Here is a 19,503-nt window from a genome sequence, read left to right as displayed (position 1 = left end):
ATTCGCAGACAGAGGGGAAAAGTTGTCAAACAAGCATGACAGCTTGAATTCCTGTGAAGGAATCCAGATTTTCTAGATCCTGTGTGTGTGTGTGTGTGTGTGTGTGTGTGTGTGTGTGTATATATATATATATATATATATATATATATATATATATATATATATATATATATATATATATATATATATATATATAAAACATCCTAGCAATTTCACAACACAATATTTAGTATTACAATATTACAACTATCTAACTATCTATTACTACAATATTTATAAAAACTATCCTAGAAGTGCTGAGAAAATAATGAACAAAACAAGTAGGCTATTAAAAAAAATCTTTTGGGTTTGTAATCTTTGAATATGCTATTTTTTTTTATATTTCAAACTAAAATATATTGTAAACACTAAAGTGTTAAAACTCAAATACGTAATATTATTTGAGGTTCAACACTAAAATGTATACAATTATTTTATTTATTAACTCAACTTAAGTTGCAATCTTTGAATATGCAATTTTATTGATTTCAAAATAAAATATATTTAAACACTTAAGTGTTGAAACTCAATATTTACGAATACGTAATATTATTGGAGTTGTAATCTTTGAATATGCTATTTTATTGATTTCAAAATAAAATATATGTAAACACTTAAAGTGTTAAAACTCAAATACGTAATATTATTTGAGGTTCACTAAAATGTTTATGTTGTCCAGAGTCCAGTCTTTTAACGTACGTCCGAAACTCTAGATGGCGCCAACAGTTGCTCGACCCTTCAACGCGGAAGTTATTATGTTGTGTAAATACCAAATACGCATGTGGAGAGGACTGCGTTTGTACACGTGAGGAGCAAACCATGGCTCAAACACAAAACATTATCAAAAAAACCTCTTCTAGAGACTTGTTGACCTGTGGCAACGGAAAAGGTGAGGCATTCTTTGAAAAAAGAATTTTGATTTCAGGTTTTTAACCTGTTTTACAGCGAGAATCTGCCTATCAGATTAATTCAGAAACTCGGTTCAGATGTGATTCGATTAGCATTTTTATGATTAGATAAACAGTTATTAAATGTCTGCTATAAATTATGGGTGATTCCTCCATGTTGACGTGACTATTTTAAATCTTGAAGAATGAAACTTTTAAAACAATTTAATTAATCTAAACAAGTATGTATGTGTGTGTGTTTATACATATATGTATATGTATGTATGTATAGATAGATAGATAGATACACATAATATATTTGCTAACTTTCTTGTCTCCAGGAATCCATGAGAAACTTCTGCTGAGCTCTAAAAGTGCTTCGCTCCAGACAGAAAGGGTCTCGAGAAGTAGTGGTGAGTATGTTCATGTCTTCAATTGTATTAGCAGTTTATACATTTGGATTGTTATTTATTTATTAGGCATAACTGCTATATTCTATTACGTATATTTATTGTGTTTCTGTGCGTTAGTCTTGGATAAATTGCAGAGTTTCCTTCCCCAAATGGCCCAGGCCAATGAGTCCCTAAGACATCAGATGGACGAGGCTCCCACTGGTTTCTTTGACATCGAGTGTGTGGAGAACGCAGAGAAAGTCATTGAGATGGTGCGTCTGGTCTCACTGCCAGCTGTAGTTCATCATTAAGTGTCTAAATGTAATGATAATTCATTACTTCCATAATAACCGGATGTGTTTGCCCTGCAGGATGTGGCTCTGGTTGAGCTTGAGGAATCAGACAGCAGCGAAGAGTCGTCATCATCATCATCATCTTCATCATCATCATCTGAGGAAGACAGCTCAGAGGAAGAGTTGCAAACTGTCACTGCAAAGACACTCAAACTTCCAGGAGACAGAAAGAAAAAGGCCAACATACAGGTGTTGGAGAAAGAGGACAAGTAAGAGAGCACACACTGGAACTCTGGGAGACTCACGCCAGGACATTTCTGTGCCTATGGATGAAATGCATGACCATATCAAGTCTGTTTTTGTTTGGGATGAGCACAGACCAGTGATTTTATGTCCTGTTGAGCTGGCGGACTCATATGAGGAACATTTCATTTCATTTTGGAGATGTTTTATCTAGGGAGGGACTAGAGTCTCAGTTGAATATACTTGAAACCAATTATGCATTACCTATACAAAGTAAAAATTTCATTAAAAATAATCTTAAAACCACAAAGTTTTGCAATTTCCGCTCTTTATTGTAAACCGGGTTTCCCAACGCTCCTTTAATTTAGTTTGTAGTTGATGTAGAGTTAAAATACTGTTGTGTATGTTTGACAATATGACATCCTGTGTGACTGACAGCGTATACAGAATCGAAATACTCCTATTAACATCTACACATGATTACATTTCATCTTTTGTCAAATGCATAAACCTTCAGCGAACACATGGCAACAGATATTGTGTCAGAAATAATTCACATTGTACTGAATTCAAGGGTATAAGTTACTACATCAAGCATGTCTTATATTTTTTTGTACAAAATAAATAACTTCCTCGCAAAGATAACAGCAAGTTTATGTTATTCCCTTTCAACATTTCCAATTATCCTGTAGCTGTCTGGAATGCATAATTTAATATATAAAATAAGACAAGTTGTCATATCCTCTAATAAAATATATACAGTTATGCTAATAAAAATGAGTGATGTGAAAATGTTACACGTATTAAAACCCTTAAGGTTGTACAAATATGGTACAGATATCAAAGTGGCAGTGATGTGACATGGCTTTTAAATATTACACTATATATAAGACTAAGGACGTGTGTGTGTGTGTGTGTGTTTGCAACTGCCTTAATAATAAAAAACTTGAATAGAAATAAATACTTCTATTTAGCAAGGATGCATTAAATGATTGAAAAGAGTTACGACTTATGTTACAAAAGATTTACTTTCCAAATAATGCTGTTCTTTTGCAATTTATATTCATTACAGATTTCTGAAAAAAAAGTATCCTTTTTTCCATAAAAATATTAAGCAGCACAACTGTTTTTCAGCATTGATAATAAATGTTGAGCATTAAATCAATATATTAGAAAGATTATGAAACACTGAAGACTGTAGTAATGATGCTGAAAATCAAACATGTATTCAAATAGAAAACACTTATTTTAAATTACAATATTACTGTTTTTACTGTGTTTTTGATCAAATAAATGCAGCCTTGGTGAGCATAGGAGACTTCTTTCAAAAACAAAATCCCAAGCATTTGAGCGGTAGTGTAAATGAGCAGGTGTGATATGGCGAGCGACAGGACATTTGTGGTTACTCGGTTTCTATTTCTGCGGGAAAACAGCATCGTGCAGCAGTTTCACGTTCAGTTTCACTGGCAACATGGTTATGAAACGCTCAAAATCAATACTATTGTGGTTACTTCCTGAAAATAACTTAATTTGATCACTCACTTGACATCAGTCAGCATGATACTTCAGTGTCTACTAGATAAAAATAATTCTGTGTCCTTGGGTCCACTTGACGGTCTTTTTTTTTCCCATTTTTAAAAATGTTCGCCAGTGTAGACTGGCAAGCCAGCATTTGTCCCGCTCCAAACATTCCCAGAAAAAAAGGGTGATATAAAATGTAGGCACATCAGTGTAGTCATGGCAGGATATGCTCTGGATTTCCTATCAAACCTGCTTCAAGCCAAAGCGAAACAGTGCGGCCACTTCGGGCTGCGGTCACGGGCCGTGCAGTCTTTCCCGTCCCAGGTTTCCTTCAATACTCCACCGTCACAGCTTTAGTCCGCAGGTACTCGTGCAGGGCTTCCTCACCTGGATACACATGCATATGGTCCTCATGTTCATCAACTGATAGAGACAGAGTAATAATACAGTGTGTGTTGTTCACTCTTACCAAGGTCTTTCCCAAACCCGGACTGTTTGAAGCCTCCAAAGGGAGCCGCCACGTCGGTCTTGTTGTAGGTGTTAACGAACACGGTTCCCGCCTCCAGTCTCTCGCTCACGTACATGGCCTTGTTGATGTCACGCGTGAAGACTCCAGAGGCCAGACCGAACTCAGTGTCATTTGCTCTGCTAAGAACTCCATCTACATCACTGATGGAGTAAAACAATGGTATTAGCAGGGATAATATCTGTGCCTAAAGCAGGGTTTCTCAAACTCGGTCCTGGAGGGCCACTGTCCTGCACAGTTTAGCTCCAACCCTGATCAAACACACCTAATCAATCTTCAGGATCACTAGAAACTCACAGCTAGGTGTGTTTGATCAGGGTTGGAGCTAAACTGCAGGACAGTGGCCCTCCAGGACCGAGTTTGAGAAACCCTGGCCTAAAGAATGCTGATGTTTTGCTCAAATGTTGTCTTAACGAGCTCCTGCCTTGGATTTAGTTCATGTTGCAGGTCAGATAGCCACAAAAAGCCCTACTTATGAGAGAAAAAGGCAGCTTACCCATCTTTGAATTTGGATACCACCATGACAGGGCCGAATGATTCCTCTTTGGCGATGAACATGTGGTCCTCTACGTCTGTGAAGACTGTGGGCTCCATAAAAAAACCTGTAAGCATAAATAGCACTATATTAGAAATGGAATAATCAGAGTTGTTATTATGTTTTTTATGAGTTTAAGTTAAAGGTGCTCTAAGCGATGTTGGGTGACGTGACGTCACATCTTGTTGACGTTCGAAGTATTGTCAAACAAAACGGAGGCTAGCTCAACCCAGAGCCATATAGAGATGTCTCCTCCTCATCCCGTCCCCTCCCCCTCTCTTCTGTGCTTCCTAAAACAGGCTTTTCCGATGTAAAATCCAGGGGGCCAATGTTTCGGAAAACATTGAAGCTTCCCCGGGCGCCGCCATTGATTAGCAGACCATCACCTGCTGTTAGCATTCCATTGACTCCCATTCATTTTGGCGTCACTTTGACAGTGAATAACTTTACATCTGAGGCGTTTAAAGACTCCATTTGTCCATTATTTATTTCTAAAGAAACACGAAAATGTATAAAAGGCTCCATTACCTTGTATCTTACGTTATGGCCCCGTAGAAGCAGTTTTTGTAAAAATAGGCTAACGATTGCGTCATAACCACAGTAGAGAGATTACCGTATGGACAGGAGGAGAAGCTCGCGCGCAATCGGGGGGACGTGGAGGCAAAATGACAAAATAATTAATCAGAATACATAGCAAAAGTTTCTCCTGCTCCTTGCTCATGGACACCTCCTACTCACACTCTCCGTCTCTGCAAGTTTCGGAAGGGAATGATTCAGATTTTTCTTGGCACAGCTACTAGAAGACAGACGGGTTGCTCACGTCACATCTACGTCGTCAAGCTCAGTTTGAGTCTGCGCACTACGCTCAACCATCAGGAAGTGACACTAATTGACTTCGCCTTTCTCCGTTGAATCCAATGGGGTCGCAGTTTCCATTTCTTTTACGGTCTATGGTAAAATCGAGACTTCACACGTTCCTTCTCCTTTTCCCTCTTCTTTGCTATTTGTTCATCAGAACGTCGTCTCTTTGGTCGTGTGTCGGCCATATCAAAATTCAAGAGAATATAATTCTAACGTTAGCCGTTGTCTAGGACATCTCTCCTCTAGCTAACTTCCCTCTTCATGCTTCTCTCTCCTCCACACCCTTTATGTGCACGTGCACTAACCCCCCAACCCCCACCCCCAAATCATTCTTGTCGGTTATTGGCTGGAACACAGTTTGTTATGTTTTGTGGTCCAGGCTGGGCCAGTTTGTTTTTGTTGCTGTTTGTGGCTGTCTACAGAAATCGTGTTTTTTTACAGTGTGTTCAGGGGACAGGCAGCTAGCGGATAGTGAGGAGATGTTTGCTGGATGTGACAAAAAATGTTTCAGCCTAAAAGACGCGTGACATCACTTAGAGCACCTTTAAAGTACTGAAGAAAATTACTAACTAAAATAATAAAAGCAAATAACAAAATGAATCTTAAAATCTAATTCAAAATATTAATAAACACTATAATAGTATATAAATGATACTTGCTTAACACTGGGAATAATGCTTATATGATTGTACACGAAGAAAATTGCCAGATTAATGCCCTAAAAAATATTATACAGAATACATTTCTGTTGACAAACCCTTTTAAAGCATGGGTGTCTGGTTAGACAGGAGGTCTCACCTGGTCTGTCCACCTGTCTCCCACCGCAGACGAGGGTTGCTCCCTCCTTCACGCCGATCTCACAGTACTCCACCAGCTTGTCCAGGTGGGCCTTGTGGTTCTGAGGTCCGTGATCTGTGGAGCGGTCCAAAGGATCTCCAATCTTCATCTTCTTGATTTCCTCGACCTGAACACACAAAAACACATTAGTATGTCCTCATCTAGAAGCAGCTCGCAAGCTTTAAGATGCAATCCATGCATGAGGGAACACGTGACGTACCACTCTCCTGATGTACTCGTCATGGATGGACTCTTCAACAAACAGCCGGCCCGCAGCGATACAGTTCTCTCCTTTGTTGAAGTAAACAGAACTCATGCCCTGCAATGTACACACGAACATGCAGTCAGTTCAAGACGAGGATCTGGCATTTGTATACGAGTCAAAACCTGCTACGGGGTAATAATGAAACAACAGCTGTAAAAAGTGATTTTTCACCATTATTTACAACAGGATTCGCATTTTCATGGGTTTAAATAAAAGACTTTTGTTATAAGATACAATAATAACGACTTTGTGCATCAAAAACCACTCCTTTCCTGGTAAAAAAATTAACTTTATTTTTCAAGAGTCAACGAATTTGCGTCAGCAGCTGAATGTATCATTTTTGACAAGCCGTTGGAATAAGCAAACTTGGTTGGAATATAAGAACTAAAAACATGGACATAACACACTTATGGGCGTCAATCACTTCACCAATTTTGGCAACAGATGAACTGTTAAATGATTGATCCCTGTGGTTTGACTCTCATATGCTGAATATATTTAATAAACTTGACAGGTGATTTTTATAAAATGTAGTTTGCTCATTATCTTCTAAGTAAAGATTAAGGCAATTATCAAAGTTGCAATTTTTTTTTTTAATTTTCCAATAAAAGATGATACGTTTTTACATGATTTGTTAGATTTAATAACCCTTTAGCAGATTTTGACTTATATTCTGTATTTTACATACGTTTATTTCTGTAAAGCTGCTTTGAAACAATCTACATTGTTAAAAGCGCTATATAAATGAAGATGACTTGACTTGACTTGACTATTTTCAGGCTCTAGCGGTCTTTTCTCACCATTCTCACTGCTTTGTCCATATCGCAGTCACTGAAGATGATGAGGGGAGATTTACCACCCAGCTCCAGCGACACCTTCTTCAAATTACTGACCGCACAGCTGCAACAGGATCGACATCATCAGCTGGAGGCTCTTTCAGAGTTTTAACGATTCACTGTCATTGTACATGACTCATTTGAGCAATAGTAACAGACTTATAGATTACAGTGTTGATTTTAGTGAAATTACACAAATAGGACTCACCTTTTCATGATCTGTTTGCCAATGGGAGTAGAGCCTGTGAAACCTAGCTTGCGGATATCAGGATGATCGGACATCCTCTGCCCGACCAGACCACCTAAGAGATGATAGAAATGTTTGTCATTAATTAACCCAGTAAATACTTCTGAAAACAAAAATGATCTTTAGAATCTTCACAGCTTACATAACACATTTTTTGTTTGGAATATAATTGTGAAATAAAACAAACACGCTTTTTGCTTTTAAAACCTTCTAGAATGTCTTGTCCTGTAGGTTTCCATTGTAAATTTGATTTTTTTGGGGGGGGAATTAACTCGGAAGATGCAATTATTTTCTGTGGTGTTTAGCAACAGGCCACAGAAGATGCTGTTCACAGAGGTTAACTTGTATTGAACCTGGAATATTCCTTTAATGTATTCACCTGATCCTGGAACAATGTTGATAACTCCTTTCGGAATGCCAGCTTTGACGGTTAACTCAGCAAACTTCAGTGCAGTTAGTGGGGTTACCTGGAAAAATCAAAAGAATGTATGTCTAGTTTGTATTCAGTAAATTTTATATATATATATATATATATATATATATATATTAGGGCTGTCAAAAGATTAATTGCGATTAATCGCATCCAAAATAAAAGTTTGTGTTTAAATAATATATGTGTGTGTACTGTGTATAATTAAATTTGTATATATAAATACACACACATGCTTGTATATATTTAAGAAAAATGTGTAATTTTTATATAAAAAAATTATATTTATATATAATATAAATTATATATAAATATATACAGTATATGTATGCAAATATTTCTTAAATATATACATGCCTGTGTGTGTATTTATATATATATAAAATAATTATACACAGTACACACACATATATTATGTAAACACAAACTTTTATTTTGGATGCGATTAATCGCGATTAATCTTTTGACAGCCCTAATATATATATAAATAAATATTTTTTGTATGTATATATATATAACTTTCTTTTTGTATAGTTCTTACAGTATTTCAATTTATATACATATATACTGTACTGAAAAATCAAGAGAATATCATCTAGTTTGTCATAGTTTCTGTAGTTTTAAGAGAAAAAAAGATTTATTCTAAATTAATATTTAATATTTAGTACATTTCTTACAATTTTTTTAGATTGTAGATTTTTATTTTTCTAATAAATTGAATTGTTAAATTACTTAATACATATATGTATACCTATATATAATACAATTAAGTAATTAAACAAATTACACGCACACACACATACATGTACATACAGTATATATACAGTATATATATATATATATAGCAGCACAACTGTTAATAATAATAATAATAATATTAATAGTTTCTTGAGCAACAAATCAGCATATTAGAATGATATATATAAAATCTGAACTATTAATATTTTCGTATATGTATGTTTGAATGTTTTACCTGAGCAGGTTTTAAGACAAGTGTGTTTCCCGCCGCCAGACAGGCTGCACTCTTCCACGCCAACATCATAAGTGGGTAGTTCCAGGGAATCACTATGGCACACACACTGAAACACAAACAAACAAACACCATGTCACATATTTATGATCATCAAATTCACATAAACACACACACATTAACACTCACTGACTCACCCCAGAGGCTCTTTCTTTGTAAAGGTGAGGTTGCGATTGGGTCTGGCCTGATTGATGGGTATCGTTGAGCCCTGTGAGGAACAGGATATGATGCGTCAATGACAGGAAATTATTAAATGTATATACTGAAGGCCTGCACAGTGAACACACAGACCTGGATCTTGTCACACCAGCCAGCAAAGTATCTGAAGGTCTGAATGGACATGCCTACGTGTGTTTTCAAGGCCAGGGTATAAACGGCACCCGAGTCAATCGCTTCAATAGTGGCCAACTCCTCCTGGTGTTCCTCCATCAGGTCAGCCACACTGCACACAAAAGAAGCCAAAAAGAAGTCATAACAGGAAGTTCTCTGTGAAATCAACTCTTGATCAAATGAAGAGTTGTAATACAACAATGTTACTATTTACTTAGCAAATGTGTTTGGCTTTTCGTTCATGTCAACTAAAGTCAGCACAAACTCTCTCCATCTTACCGGTAGAGTAGCCGGCCGCGGTCACGAGGGTTCATTTTACCCCAGGGTCCGTCATAAAAGGCCTCTTTGGCTGCACTAACCGCTCTGTCCACATCTGCCACTGACGCGTATGACACCTTGCAGATCACCTGAAAAAACACAACGCAACCATTAGAATAATAGGGGTGAGTTTACGTGTTTGTGTGTTTGAGACGACTTACCGAGCCATCTGTGGGGTTCACCGTGTTGTATGTCTTTCCATCTTCTGCATTCTCAAACTTGCCATTGATGAAGCACTGATAGGGCATTTTCACAGTCATGTTATTGACATCTTTTGTTGCATAATCGATGACCAGCTCCTCCTCCTGGTCTTCTCCGCGCAGGCGTCGGACGAACATCTGGATGAAACTCTGGAAGGTGGTGGCCATGTAGACGTCCTCATTCTGAAGCTGCACTCCTCCGCATTTCTGCTTCACCTCCTCCACCAATCTAAATCAGACAATCACAGTAACACATACTCAACTTATAATGTTCATCGAGGTCTCCTTCTTCAAAAATAGTTACTGCCTCCTTACAATCAAACAAACTGTTTTTGCTACATGTACGACTCTACTATGTAAATGACTGGCTAAACTCTTTGCATGTGAAATGAGTTTGAAATATTTTAGTTTCAGTGTTGAGCACTGATGATATGTATATGTGGTTAATGAAGTTAATGTGATAATGGTTGTGGCGTCAATATCACAACAGTTTTTATGTTTTTGCCACTCAGTTTCAGTGTTGTTATTGTAAACTAAAACTATTTTTAAAAATGGTAAATGAAATAAATGGTCATTGAAATAAAGCTGAAATACAATATAAATTATAGATAGGAAAACTTAAACTTAATTTTTTTAATACTTTCATATAAATATAAAAATTCAAGCTAATTAAAAATATTAATACATACTATAATAGTATATAAATAAATAAGATTAATAAAAATAAATAAATGAAGGTCAGACCCACCTGACTACATCCATAGAAGCAGCTCCAGACTTAAAGAAATCGGTTGTTTCATCAATACCTGGAACATTACTCAGAATACCTTTCCATATCGCCTAGACAAGTATGAAACAAAAGACAAATGGTATCATTACTCAAATTAAATATATATCTAAAATGCATTTTGAGGCATACTGTAACGGACACCAGCTGGAGTGCCCTTGAGAGCCACCAGAGGGCACTCCACATCAGACACTCACGTTCACTCTCAGACTACAATTCCCATACTCACTGACCGGACTCATTATCTCTGAACACTCATCACATTCACCTGTACCTCATTATCACTGATTGCATTCACCTGTGTCCCATCACCCTGTTAGTCTCAGTCTATTTATACCTTGTTCATTCATTCACTCACCGCGAAGTCTTGTTAAGTGTTACACTGCATTTCTGAGCGTTTCCCTGGTTTTCTTGTTTCTCTTGTTTCTTGGTTTTTTGATATCTTGCCCTGTTCCCTGGATTACTCTCTTGCCTCTGGTCCCTGGATTACTCTCTTGCCTCTGGTCCCTGCCTGTTTTGTTTGTTTTGTTTGTTTTGTTTGTTTTGTTTGTTTTGTTTGTTTCTTTGTTTTGACTACCTGCCTGTGTATGACCCTAGCCTGTATGTTGGATTACGCCTCTGGATTGCCCCAGCCAATAAAGCTGCATTTGGATCTCCTACTTTGTGTCTCTGAGCAGTTCGTAACAGAAGACTTCGCCACACTTCAGATCCAGCAGCTATGACCTCCTGTAATACAGCAGTAGGGAACTCACCTGATCTTCCCTGTATGAGCCGGGAGTTCGCTGGACAGATCGCGGCCTTAGCCCTGGATAGCCTCGATCTGTTCCAGTACACCTGGGGTTTTTTTCCTCTCGCTGCCTCTTGCTCTCTGGGTGATGAGGCTATTAAGTTATGTTACCGGCTGGGGGCTAAGGAGGTCGACCCGAGGGAGCTCCCCGATCTCTCTGGTCTGGATTGGAGAGAGGCACTCTCCAGATGTCTGGAGAGCTTCCTTCCGTGGCACCCCAGTCCAGCCGAGCCCGCACTTCACGCCAGTCCAGCTAAGCCTGCACTTCACGCCAGCCCAGAGCCCTCTTCACCGCTGGTCCCGTCCAGCACAGAGCCCTCTTCACCGCTGGTCCCGTCCAGCACAGAGCCCTCTTCACCGCTGGTCCCGTCCAGCACAGAGCCCTCTTCACCGCTGGTCCCGTCCAGCACAGAGCCCTCTTCACCGCTGGTCCCGTCCAGCACAGAGCCCTCTTCACCGCTGGTCCCGTCCAGCACAGAGCCCTCTTCACCGCTGGTCCCGTCCAGCACAGAGCCCTCTTCACCGCTGGTCCCGTCCAGCACAGAGCCCTCTTCACCGCTGGTCCCGTCCAGCACAGAGCCCTCTTCACCGCTGGTCCCGTCCAGCACAGAGCCTTCACTGCTGGTCCCGTCCAGCACAGAGCCCTCTTCACCGCTGGTCCCGTCCAGCACAGAGCCCTCTTCGCCGCTGGTCCCGCCCAGCTCAGAGCCCTCTTCGCCGCTGGTTCTGTCCAGCTCAAAGCCTTCTTCATCGCTGGTCCTAACCAGCTCAGAGTCCTCTTCGCCGCTGGTCCTACCCAGCTCAAAGCCCTCGCCGCCGCTGGTCCCGTCAAGCTCAGAGTGCGCTTCTGCTGATCCAGAGACTGTTCACGTCGCTTCAGCTGATCCAGAGACTGTTCACGTCACTTCTGCCGATCCAGAGAGTGAGCTTCACGTCACTTCTGCTGATCCAGAGACTGTTCACGTCACTTCTGCCGATCCAGAGACTGAGCTTCACGTCACATCCGCCCGTCAAGTGTCTCGTCCCGCCGAGACTGAATCTCTTCCTGAGCCTGAAACTGATCTGGATACTGAGCTTGAATCTGTTCCTCTTCCTCTTTCTACGCCTGTGTCTTCGGACAAGATGGCCGACTCCACGCCTGTGTCTTCGGACAAGATGGCCGACTCCACGCCTGTGTCTTCGGACAAGATGGCCGACTCCACGCCTGTGTCTTCGGGCAAGATGGCCGACTCCACGCCTGTGTCTTCGGGCAAGATGGCCGACTCCACGCCTGTGTCTTCGGGCAAGATGGCCGACTCCACGCCTGTGTCTTCGGGCAAGATGGCCGACTCCACGCCTGTGTCTTCGGGCAAGATGGCCGACTCCACGCCTGTGTCTTCGGACAAGATGGCCGACTCCACGCCTGTGTCTTCGGACAAGATGGCCGACTCCACGCCTGTGTCTTCGGACAAGATGGCCGACTCCACGCCTGTGTCTTCGGACAAGATGGCCGACTCCACGCCTGTGTCTTCGGACAAGATGGCCGACTCCACGCCTGTGTCTTCGGACAAGATGGCCGACTCCACGCCTGTGTCTCCGGACACGATGACCTCCGCCACCGAACCAGTGTCTCAGGACGAGATGGTCTCCACCGAGCCAGTTTCTATGGACAAGATGGCCGCTGACACGTCTGTTCCTGAGCCGGAGCCGGTGTCTGTTCCTGAGCCGGAGCCGGTGTCTGTTCCTGAGCCGGAGCCGGTGTCTGTTCCTGAGCCGGAGCCGGTGTCTGTTCCTGTCCCGGAGCCGGTGTCTGTTCCTGTCCCGGAGCCGGTGTCTGTTCCTGTCCCGGAGCCGGTGTCTGTTCCTGTCCCGGAGCCGGTGTCTGTTCCTGTCCCGGAGCCGGTGTCTGTTCCTGTCCCGGAGCCGGTGTCTGTTCCTGTCCCGGAGCCGGTGTCTGTTCCTGTCCCGGAGCCGGTGTCTGTTCCTGTCCCGGAGCCGGTGTCTGTTCCTGTCCCGGAGCCGGTGTCTGTTCCTGTCCCGGAGCCGGTGTCTGTTCCTGTCCCGGAGCCGGTGTCTGTTCCTGTCCCGGAGCCGGTGTCTGTTCCTGTCCCGGAGCCGGTGTCTGTTCCTGTCCCGGAGCCGGTGTCTGTTCCTGTCCCGGAGCCGGTGTCTGTTCCTGTCCCTGAGCCGGTGTCTGTTCCTGTCCCTGAGCCGGTGTCTGTTCCTGTTCTAGAGCCCGTTCATGTTCCTGAACCGTTGGATCCGCCTGAAGGGTCGTCTCCGCCCCGGCCGCCTGAAGGGTCGTCTCCGCCCCGGCCGCCTGAAGGGTCGTCTCCGCCCCGGCCGCCTAAAGGGTCGTCTCCTCCCCGGCCGCCTGAAGGGTCGTCTCCTCCCCGGCCGCCTGAAGGGTCGTCTCCTCCCTGGTCGCCTGCACAGCCTGCTCCGCCCTGGTCGCCTGCACAGCCTGCTCCGCCCTGGTCGCCTGCACAGCCTGCTCCGCCCTGGTCGCCTGCACAGCCTGATCCGCCCTGGTCGCCTGCACAGCCTGCTCCGGCCTGGTCGCCTGCACAGCCTGCTCCGCCTGCACAGCCTGCTCCGCCCTGGCCGCCTGCACAGCCTGCTCCGCCCTGGCCTGCCGCCCTGCCGGAGTCTTCAGGTCCTCTTCCGCTGCACGGGCCTGGCCCTCCATCCCGCCCCCGGGTCCGCCTCCGCTCCACCACCCTCCTGGACAATTTAGGAGCGTCTGGAATCCGCTCCTTAAAGGGGGGGCTATGTAACGGTCACATCGTGAGTGTCTGATGTGGAGTGCCCTCTGGTGGCTCTCAAGGGCACTCCACATCAGACACTCACGTTCACTCTCAGACTACAATTCCCATACTCACTGACCGGACTCATTATCTCTGAACACTCATCACATTCACCTGTACCTCATTATCACTGATTGCATTCACCTGTGTCCCATCACCCTGTTAGTCTCAGTCTATTTATACCTTATTCATTCACTCACCGCGAAGTCTTAAGTGTTACACTGCATTTCTGAGCGTTTCCCTGGTTTTCTTGTTTCTTGGTTTTTTGATATCTTGCCCTGTTCCCTGGATTACTCTTGCCTCTGGTCCCTGGATTACTCTCTTGCCTCTGGTCCCTGCCTGTTTTGTTTTTCTTTGTTTTGACTACCTGCCTGTGTATGACCCTAGCCTGTATGTTGGATTACGCCTCTGGATTGCCCCAGCCAATAAAGCTGCATTTGGATCTCCTACTTTGTGTCTCTGAGCAGTTCGTAACACATACACATACCCTGATCTCCTCTGCCATTTTCTTCTCGTCGTCTGTGAGATCCAAACTGGCGGTCTCCTCTGATGAGAAGTATTTGGATGCAGGAATCATCTTTCCATCCTCAAACTGCAGGTTCTTCACCTGGAGCTGCACAGTGATGTTATATTAAAGCAATTCATAATCTTCATGATGCAGACTTAATGCATTAAAAGCTTAGAAGCTAAGTAAATAAAACACAAGAAACGAACCACTTTTCCATCAGACCCGAAAAGAACAAGCCCAGATTTGGCAATGAGTCCAGGCTGAGACGCCCCCTCCACCTCTATTGGCTGACCAGCAGGCAACGAGCCGCTCAGCATCGACGAGCTGTACAGCGTTACCGGCTACAGAACAAAACACACACACACACACACACTCATTACTATCCAGTAAAAACATCACCCACTTAGCATCTTATAGTAGGATCATCAGAATTAGTCTTGAGTTTTCCAATGAGCGAGATTCATTATTCAAAGTGCACTGCCTATAGTGCTCTGTTCAAGAATCATTCAAACGAACTGTGTGTTTAGAAAACGCACCTTTCTATCAATGACAACCCAGGCACCCGGAACTTTATCATGACCACGGATCCAGTTATGGATGGCCAGTGCCGGCTGAGCCATATTCACCTGGAGAAAGAGAGGCAGATAATGACGTGGACCTGGTGTCCTAAAAACCACAGCTTAATTACATTTAGCCTGATTTACAATTGTTTTTGTGTGTCACCTTAGCATTGGATTTCTTTTGGATTCCTTCATAGCTGGCTCCTTCTTCAGCCTGAGGGATCTTGGGAGCTTTGCCATCTGCAATGAGCTGTACAGCTTCTACCTATTGGAACACACATTTTTAAGTAAACTCACATTCAAAATCGAATGTTTAGTTTGTATAAAACAGGTTATAATGTTTTCTTGATAGTTACCATGGCCTTGATGCCTTCTGGAAACAGGAAGCGGTTATAAAGTGTATCCACTGTGTCGTTGGGCTCTACTGGACATTCCTTCTGCAGTAGGACGGGGCCAGTGTCCAAACCATCATCAGCCCAGAATATACTAAATCCTGCTTTCTTATCGCCCTCGATTAGTGTCCTACATACAGGAATGCAACCCTTAAATGCATGAATGTTTTGACAATCATTATTACATATCTGGGTCTTTAGCGACCCGGACTTAAATCTAACACAGATTGATCTTCTGACATTTTAATATAAATTACTAAAGATTAAAATAAGGCATATTTCGTATTTCAATTTGAGCAGATTTTTTTTACCATCATCACTGTCATCATCAGAGATAATTTCCCCAGTACATTCAGCATCTGACTCATATTCGGCATATTCAATATTTTGACTGCTGACATCTTCTTCTCTAGATCTAATATTTGATTGCATTCAGTACTTGCTCTGCAGTAAATCACTGAGCCATTTCAAGTTTTGCTGATGATACTTGTGTGTTTTCTTTTGTTTTATGTCTGCGGTAATTATGAGTGAAACGTCACATCATCATTGTGTATCCGACATGAGGAATGAAGGTGTTATTGCACTTATTGAGTCATCAGAGATTTAACTTTTGTTGCACAGAAAAACTATACTTACACAATTACACACCTCGGGTCGCTAGTGACCCTATACACTTTTGACAAAAAATTCATTAAAAAACAGTTGTTGTTGTTTTTTTATCATTTTCTTTTTTTTTCTTGTTGATAATAAATAGATTTAGGAATATTAAGAAGGTTGATGTCTAACTTTAAAAAAATAATTGATGGGGAAGGTAGTGAAAGAAGTTCTGGGTCAATAAAGACCCGAGGTATTCATTTAAGACTTAAATCCATTTAATTTAAACACGCTTAACCACTAGTGTCCATATAAAGATCTCAGAGTGAAACTTTAGTGACATCTCACCAGTTGATGGCTGAGGCTCCTCTGTGTCTGGGCAAGATGGAGGGGTGGTAAATGATGGATCCATGTTTGGGGAAGTCGATCACATTCATAGGAATGAACTGGGAGCAGAAGGGCATGACGTTCAGCTCGGCGCCCACAGCTTTGTACGCCTCCACCACCTCTGGGATGGGTTTACCCTTCACCCGCCACCGTGGGAACTTAAACACCGGCGTCCCGTCCTTCTCCGCCACCACCGCTGAAGGTCAGAGAGAGATTGGTCCTGAAAGGTTATATAAGCTATCTGAAATAAAACCAGGTCGCACCTGGCATATTCAGACTTTAGCCAACTTCAATGAACAAAGAGCCAGAGCAAAATACAGGTAGCACTTTATTTTACAGTCCTGTTCCCATATATACATACTATGTACTTCTTATAATTATTACAACAACTGGGTAATAACTAGGTACTAATATTGAACCTATCCTTAATTCATGTAGTTACCTTATATTAACCAGTACTTTCTTAGGTAATTACACTGTAATAATAAATATATATATTCAATATCATGCATACTTGAGTAACGGACCTTGTCCTTATCTGACAGTCATAAACAGTTATAACTTCAAAAGTCTAAGTTATAGTGACGTGGGTACTTTTCACCATCTGAATATGGTTATTAAAATGGTAATCAGCATATTACATAATCATGTGTACCATACCATTGGAGATTAGTAATAATAATAATAATCATAATATATATAAATGGAGTTTATTGTGTTTCCTGGTTTCATCCACTTAAATTTACCCTACCTCTATTACAAAAAACAGTGACAGGCCTATTTGTGAAAAAAAAAGTTATTTTTGAATTGACAGTATAATCCCGCAAATATAAACAATTTTCTACAGTCAAACAGCATAAAGCAAATAGAACATAATATAAATTGCAAATACATACACACACACACACACACAAATTTATATATTTTTTTGTAATAACTCAACATACAATGACACATTGATGTAATGAGTGATGAACTTTTCTATGTTATTCATACAAGCTCTGTTCTCACATAGATCACAAATGCTCCGATCACGGGTGGACTTTTCACCTCACATGGCTTCACACCACTATTCACCAAAACAATGCGATCATTATGCGGGATGTACTTCTCTTCTGACCCTGCGCCTCATAAACACTCAGTTGTGAACCAATGTGATGATCAGGAATTCAATGTTGTTATTGAAGTAGGACACTGGTGTTCAACCTCACTTCCTGTTAGAGTTCATTACTACAATGATGGCCTTAATGTAATCCACAAACCTGAAAATTTTGATTAGAAGGATTCATCTTTCACTTCTGTGGCACTTAAAATTAAGGTGCACAACATTTCCACACATGTAGCTGCAAAATGCAAATGTGGCTTCCCAGCTCCCATGACACTACAGTTACAAAAACCGTTCAGAGCTCCAATCTATCCCACCCCCACCCCCACCCATCTGACACTTACCCAGGGGGTCCGCCTTGCCGTCCTTATCAGGAACTGTGAATACGCCCACCACTTTATGGCCCTGCTTGCGGAGGTTTGTGTACACTTCCTGTCCAAACAGGCTCTGGCCAATCAGGGCCAACTTCAGCTTATTTTGGTAGTAAGCCTGTCAAAACAAGCACACCAGACAAAACTTTATGGTTTAACATAAACTGTCACCAACATTAAAATATGAAACATAATCAGCCCTATATGGGCCCTTTGTTCTCGAAACTAACTGCTGCTCTGACTTCCATCAGTAGTTCATTCACTGCCTGTACAACAAAATAGTGGGTCAATGACAAATGACAATGTTCAAGATGATAAAAAGGAGGACAAACGGTTTTAAACTATGAATAATAAACATTATTATTAATATTTTTTTACTAAATATGAGTGCATAATTGATCCAAATATCTCGCTGAAAGACTATATATTCCATTCTATATTATTATTAATTGTATTTTTTTCTTTTAAATCACACATTTTGCTTTGTGTGTACATACTGCTGCTTTGGCAATATTGTATGGAAAACAATCATGTCAATAAAGTCATTTGAAATTGTAATTTCAACTGTGCTGCACCTAAAAATGAAGATCAACTCAAGCATTGCCTACACAAGAAACAGGTATTGAAATTGTTCGCTTGTTTATGTTATTATTACTCTTTTATATTAATGCTTGCAATATGATTATATATCAGTGCACATGTGATTTGAAGTTGCTGAATAGTTTGTGTTCTAGTAATAGTGACATTAGTAATATGATCTGCCCTCATATTCTCGACCCCCTGCTGATGCAACTCGCCACGGATCTGTCCACTAGAAGTAATCCGACCAAGCAACGTGGCAAAAATGGGATCCCAAACCGGTTTAACAGTATAAAATACTAGCCTATATCTAATTAACATGCAAATAGTATGCATATATCGCGAATTAATTTACAAGTATGAAACCTACAACATTGCACTAAGACACCGGGTTATATCAGCTGACAGCATGCTTACAATAACTGTGCATTGGTACCTCCTGTTTAATAATGTTATTTAAGAGGTCACCAACATATATAAACTTGTTTAAAGGTGTATGCATGTGTCTACCTTCAATACAGCACATTTTCACGTATGAGTTTATTCATTCATTCAAATCTATGGCAAACCCAACAATGCAGAAGATGCGGTTACTCACAGAGCTCGAGGAGAATTTCCTCATGATCGTGTTCGCCGTCCACAACATGGTAAAAAAAATGCTATAAACACTAAAAGATCACGATCACAGTCCGGGGTGGTGGGCTGGGAACATGCGCTACTGTAAACTCACACCTGCGGTTCGTTGGCTGGCTGTATGTGGTCAGTGTGTGGCTGTAGCAGCGAAACCAGACTGACCCGACGCGCAAGCGAGTTCAGTGCGTGCGCGCTCCCAGTCAATACGTCACGGCGGCTATTTA

General features: G+C 41.6%; 2 protein-coding genes across 3 annotated transcripts; one reads left to right on the top strand and one right to left on the bottom strand.

Moving 5' to 3' along the window:
* Positions 1-763: 763 nt before the first annotated feature.
* Positions 764-7,882, top strand: nopchap1 (NOP protein chaperone 1). The gene is made up of 5 exons (XM_081364022.1): positions 764-928; positions 1,268-1,339; positions 1,457-1,590; positions 1,690-1,880; positions 7,228-7,882. The coding sequence occupies exons 1-5, from the start codon at positions 859-861 to the stop codon at positions 7,232-7,234; spliced, it is 474 nt and encodes a 157-aa protein (XP_081220148.1). The 5' UTR covers positions 764-858; the 3' UTR covers positions 7,235-7,882.
* On the bottom strand, positions 2,163-19,476 carry aldh1l2 (aldehyde dehydrogenase 1 family, member L2). 2 transcript variants are annotated; one of them, XM_081364021.1, is made up of 22 exons: positions 19,245-19,476; positions 18,041-18,185; positions 16,553-16,787; positions 15,575-15,740; positions 15,382-15,483; positions 15,195-15,284; positions 14,865-14,999; positions 14,638-14,763; positions 10,539-10,630; positions 9,752-10,019; positions 9,552-9,679; positions 9,234-9,384; positions 9,080-9,150; positions 8,886-8,991; positions 7,862-7,949; positions 7,444-7,537; positions 7,200-7,299; positions 6,355-6,453; positions 6,096-6,261; positions 4,398-4,503; positions 3,845-4,044; positions 2,163-3,762 (listed from the first exon to the last, which is right to left on the bottom strand). In XM_081364021.1, exons 1-22 carry the CDS (start codon positions 19,290-19,292, stop codon positions 3,707-3,709), a joined length of 2,772 nt encoding a protein of 923 aa, XP_081220147.1. In that variant the 5' UTR covers positions 19,293-19,476; the 3' UTR covers positions 2,163-3,706. The 2 variants fall into 2 exon arrangements, with proteins under 2 accessions (XP_081220147.1, XP_081220146.1); XM_081364020.1 differs by having other exon boundaries at positions 14,868-14,999; positions 19,245-19,412.
* Positions 19,477-19,503: the final 27 nt, after the last annotated feature.

Source organism: Scardinius erythrophthalmus (assembly GCF_964197995.2).
Source record: "Scardinius erythrophthalmus genome assembly, chromosome: 4".
Classification (NCBI taxonomy): Eukaryota; Metazoa; Chordata; class Actinopteri; order Cypriniformes; family Leuciscidae; genus Scardinius; species Scardinius erythrophthalmus.
Note: the sequence above shows the minus strand (reverse complement) of the source record. Positions and strands in the feature narration are given on the sequence as shown.

Excerpts from the sequence above, each read along its gene's own strand:
- nopchap1 (XM_081364022.1), top strand. The coding sequence starts at position 859 with ATGGCTCAAACACAAAACATTATCAAAAAAACCTCTTCTAGAGACTTG. Across the intron at positions 929-1,267 it reads GACCTGTGGCAACGGAAAAG|GAATCCATGAGAAACTTCTG; the intron begins GTGAGGCATTCT and ends TCTTGTCTCCAG. Across the intron at positions 1,591-1,689 it reads CAGAGAAAGTCATTGAGATG|GATGTGGCTCTGGTTGAGCT; the intron begins GTGCGTCTGGTC and ends TTTGCCCTGCAG.
- aldh1l2 (XM_081364021.1), bottom strand. The coding sequence starts at position 19,292 with ATGTTGTGGACGGCGAACACGATCATGAGGAAATTCTCCTCGAGCTCT. Across the intron at positions 7,950-8,885 it reads TTGTCTTAAAACCTGCTCAG|GTAACCCCACTAACTGCACT; the intron begins GTAAAACATTCA and ends TGATTTTTCCAG. Across the intron at positions 7,300-7,443 it reads GGCAAACAGATCATGAAAAG|CTGTGCGGTCAGTAATTTGA; the intron begins GTGAGTCCTATT and ends ATCCTGTTGCAG.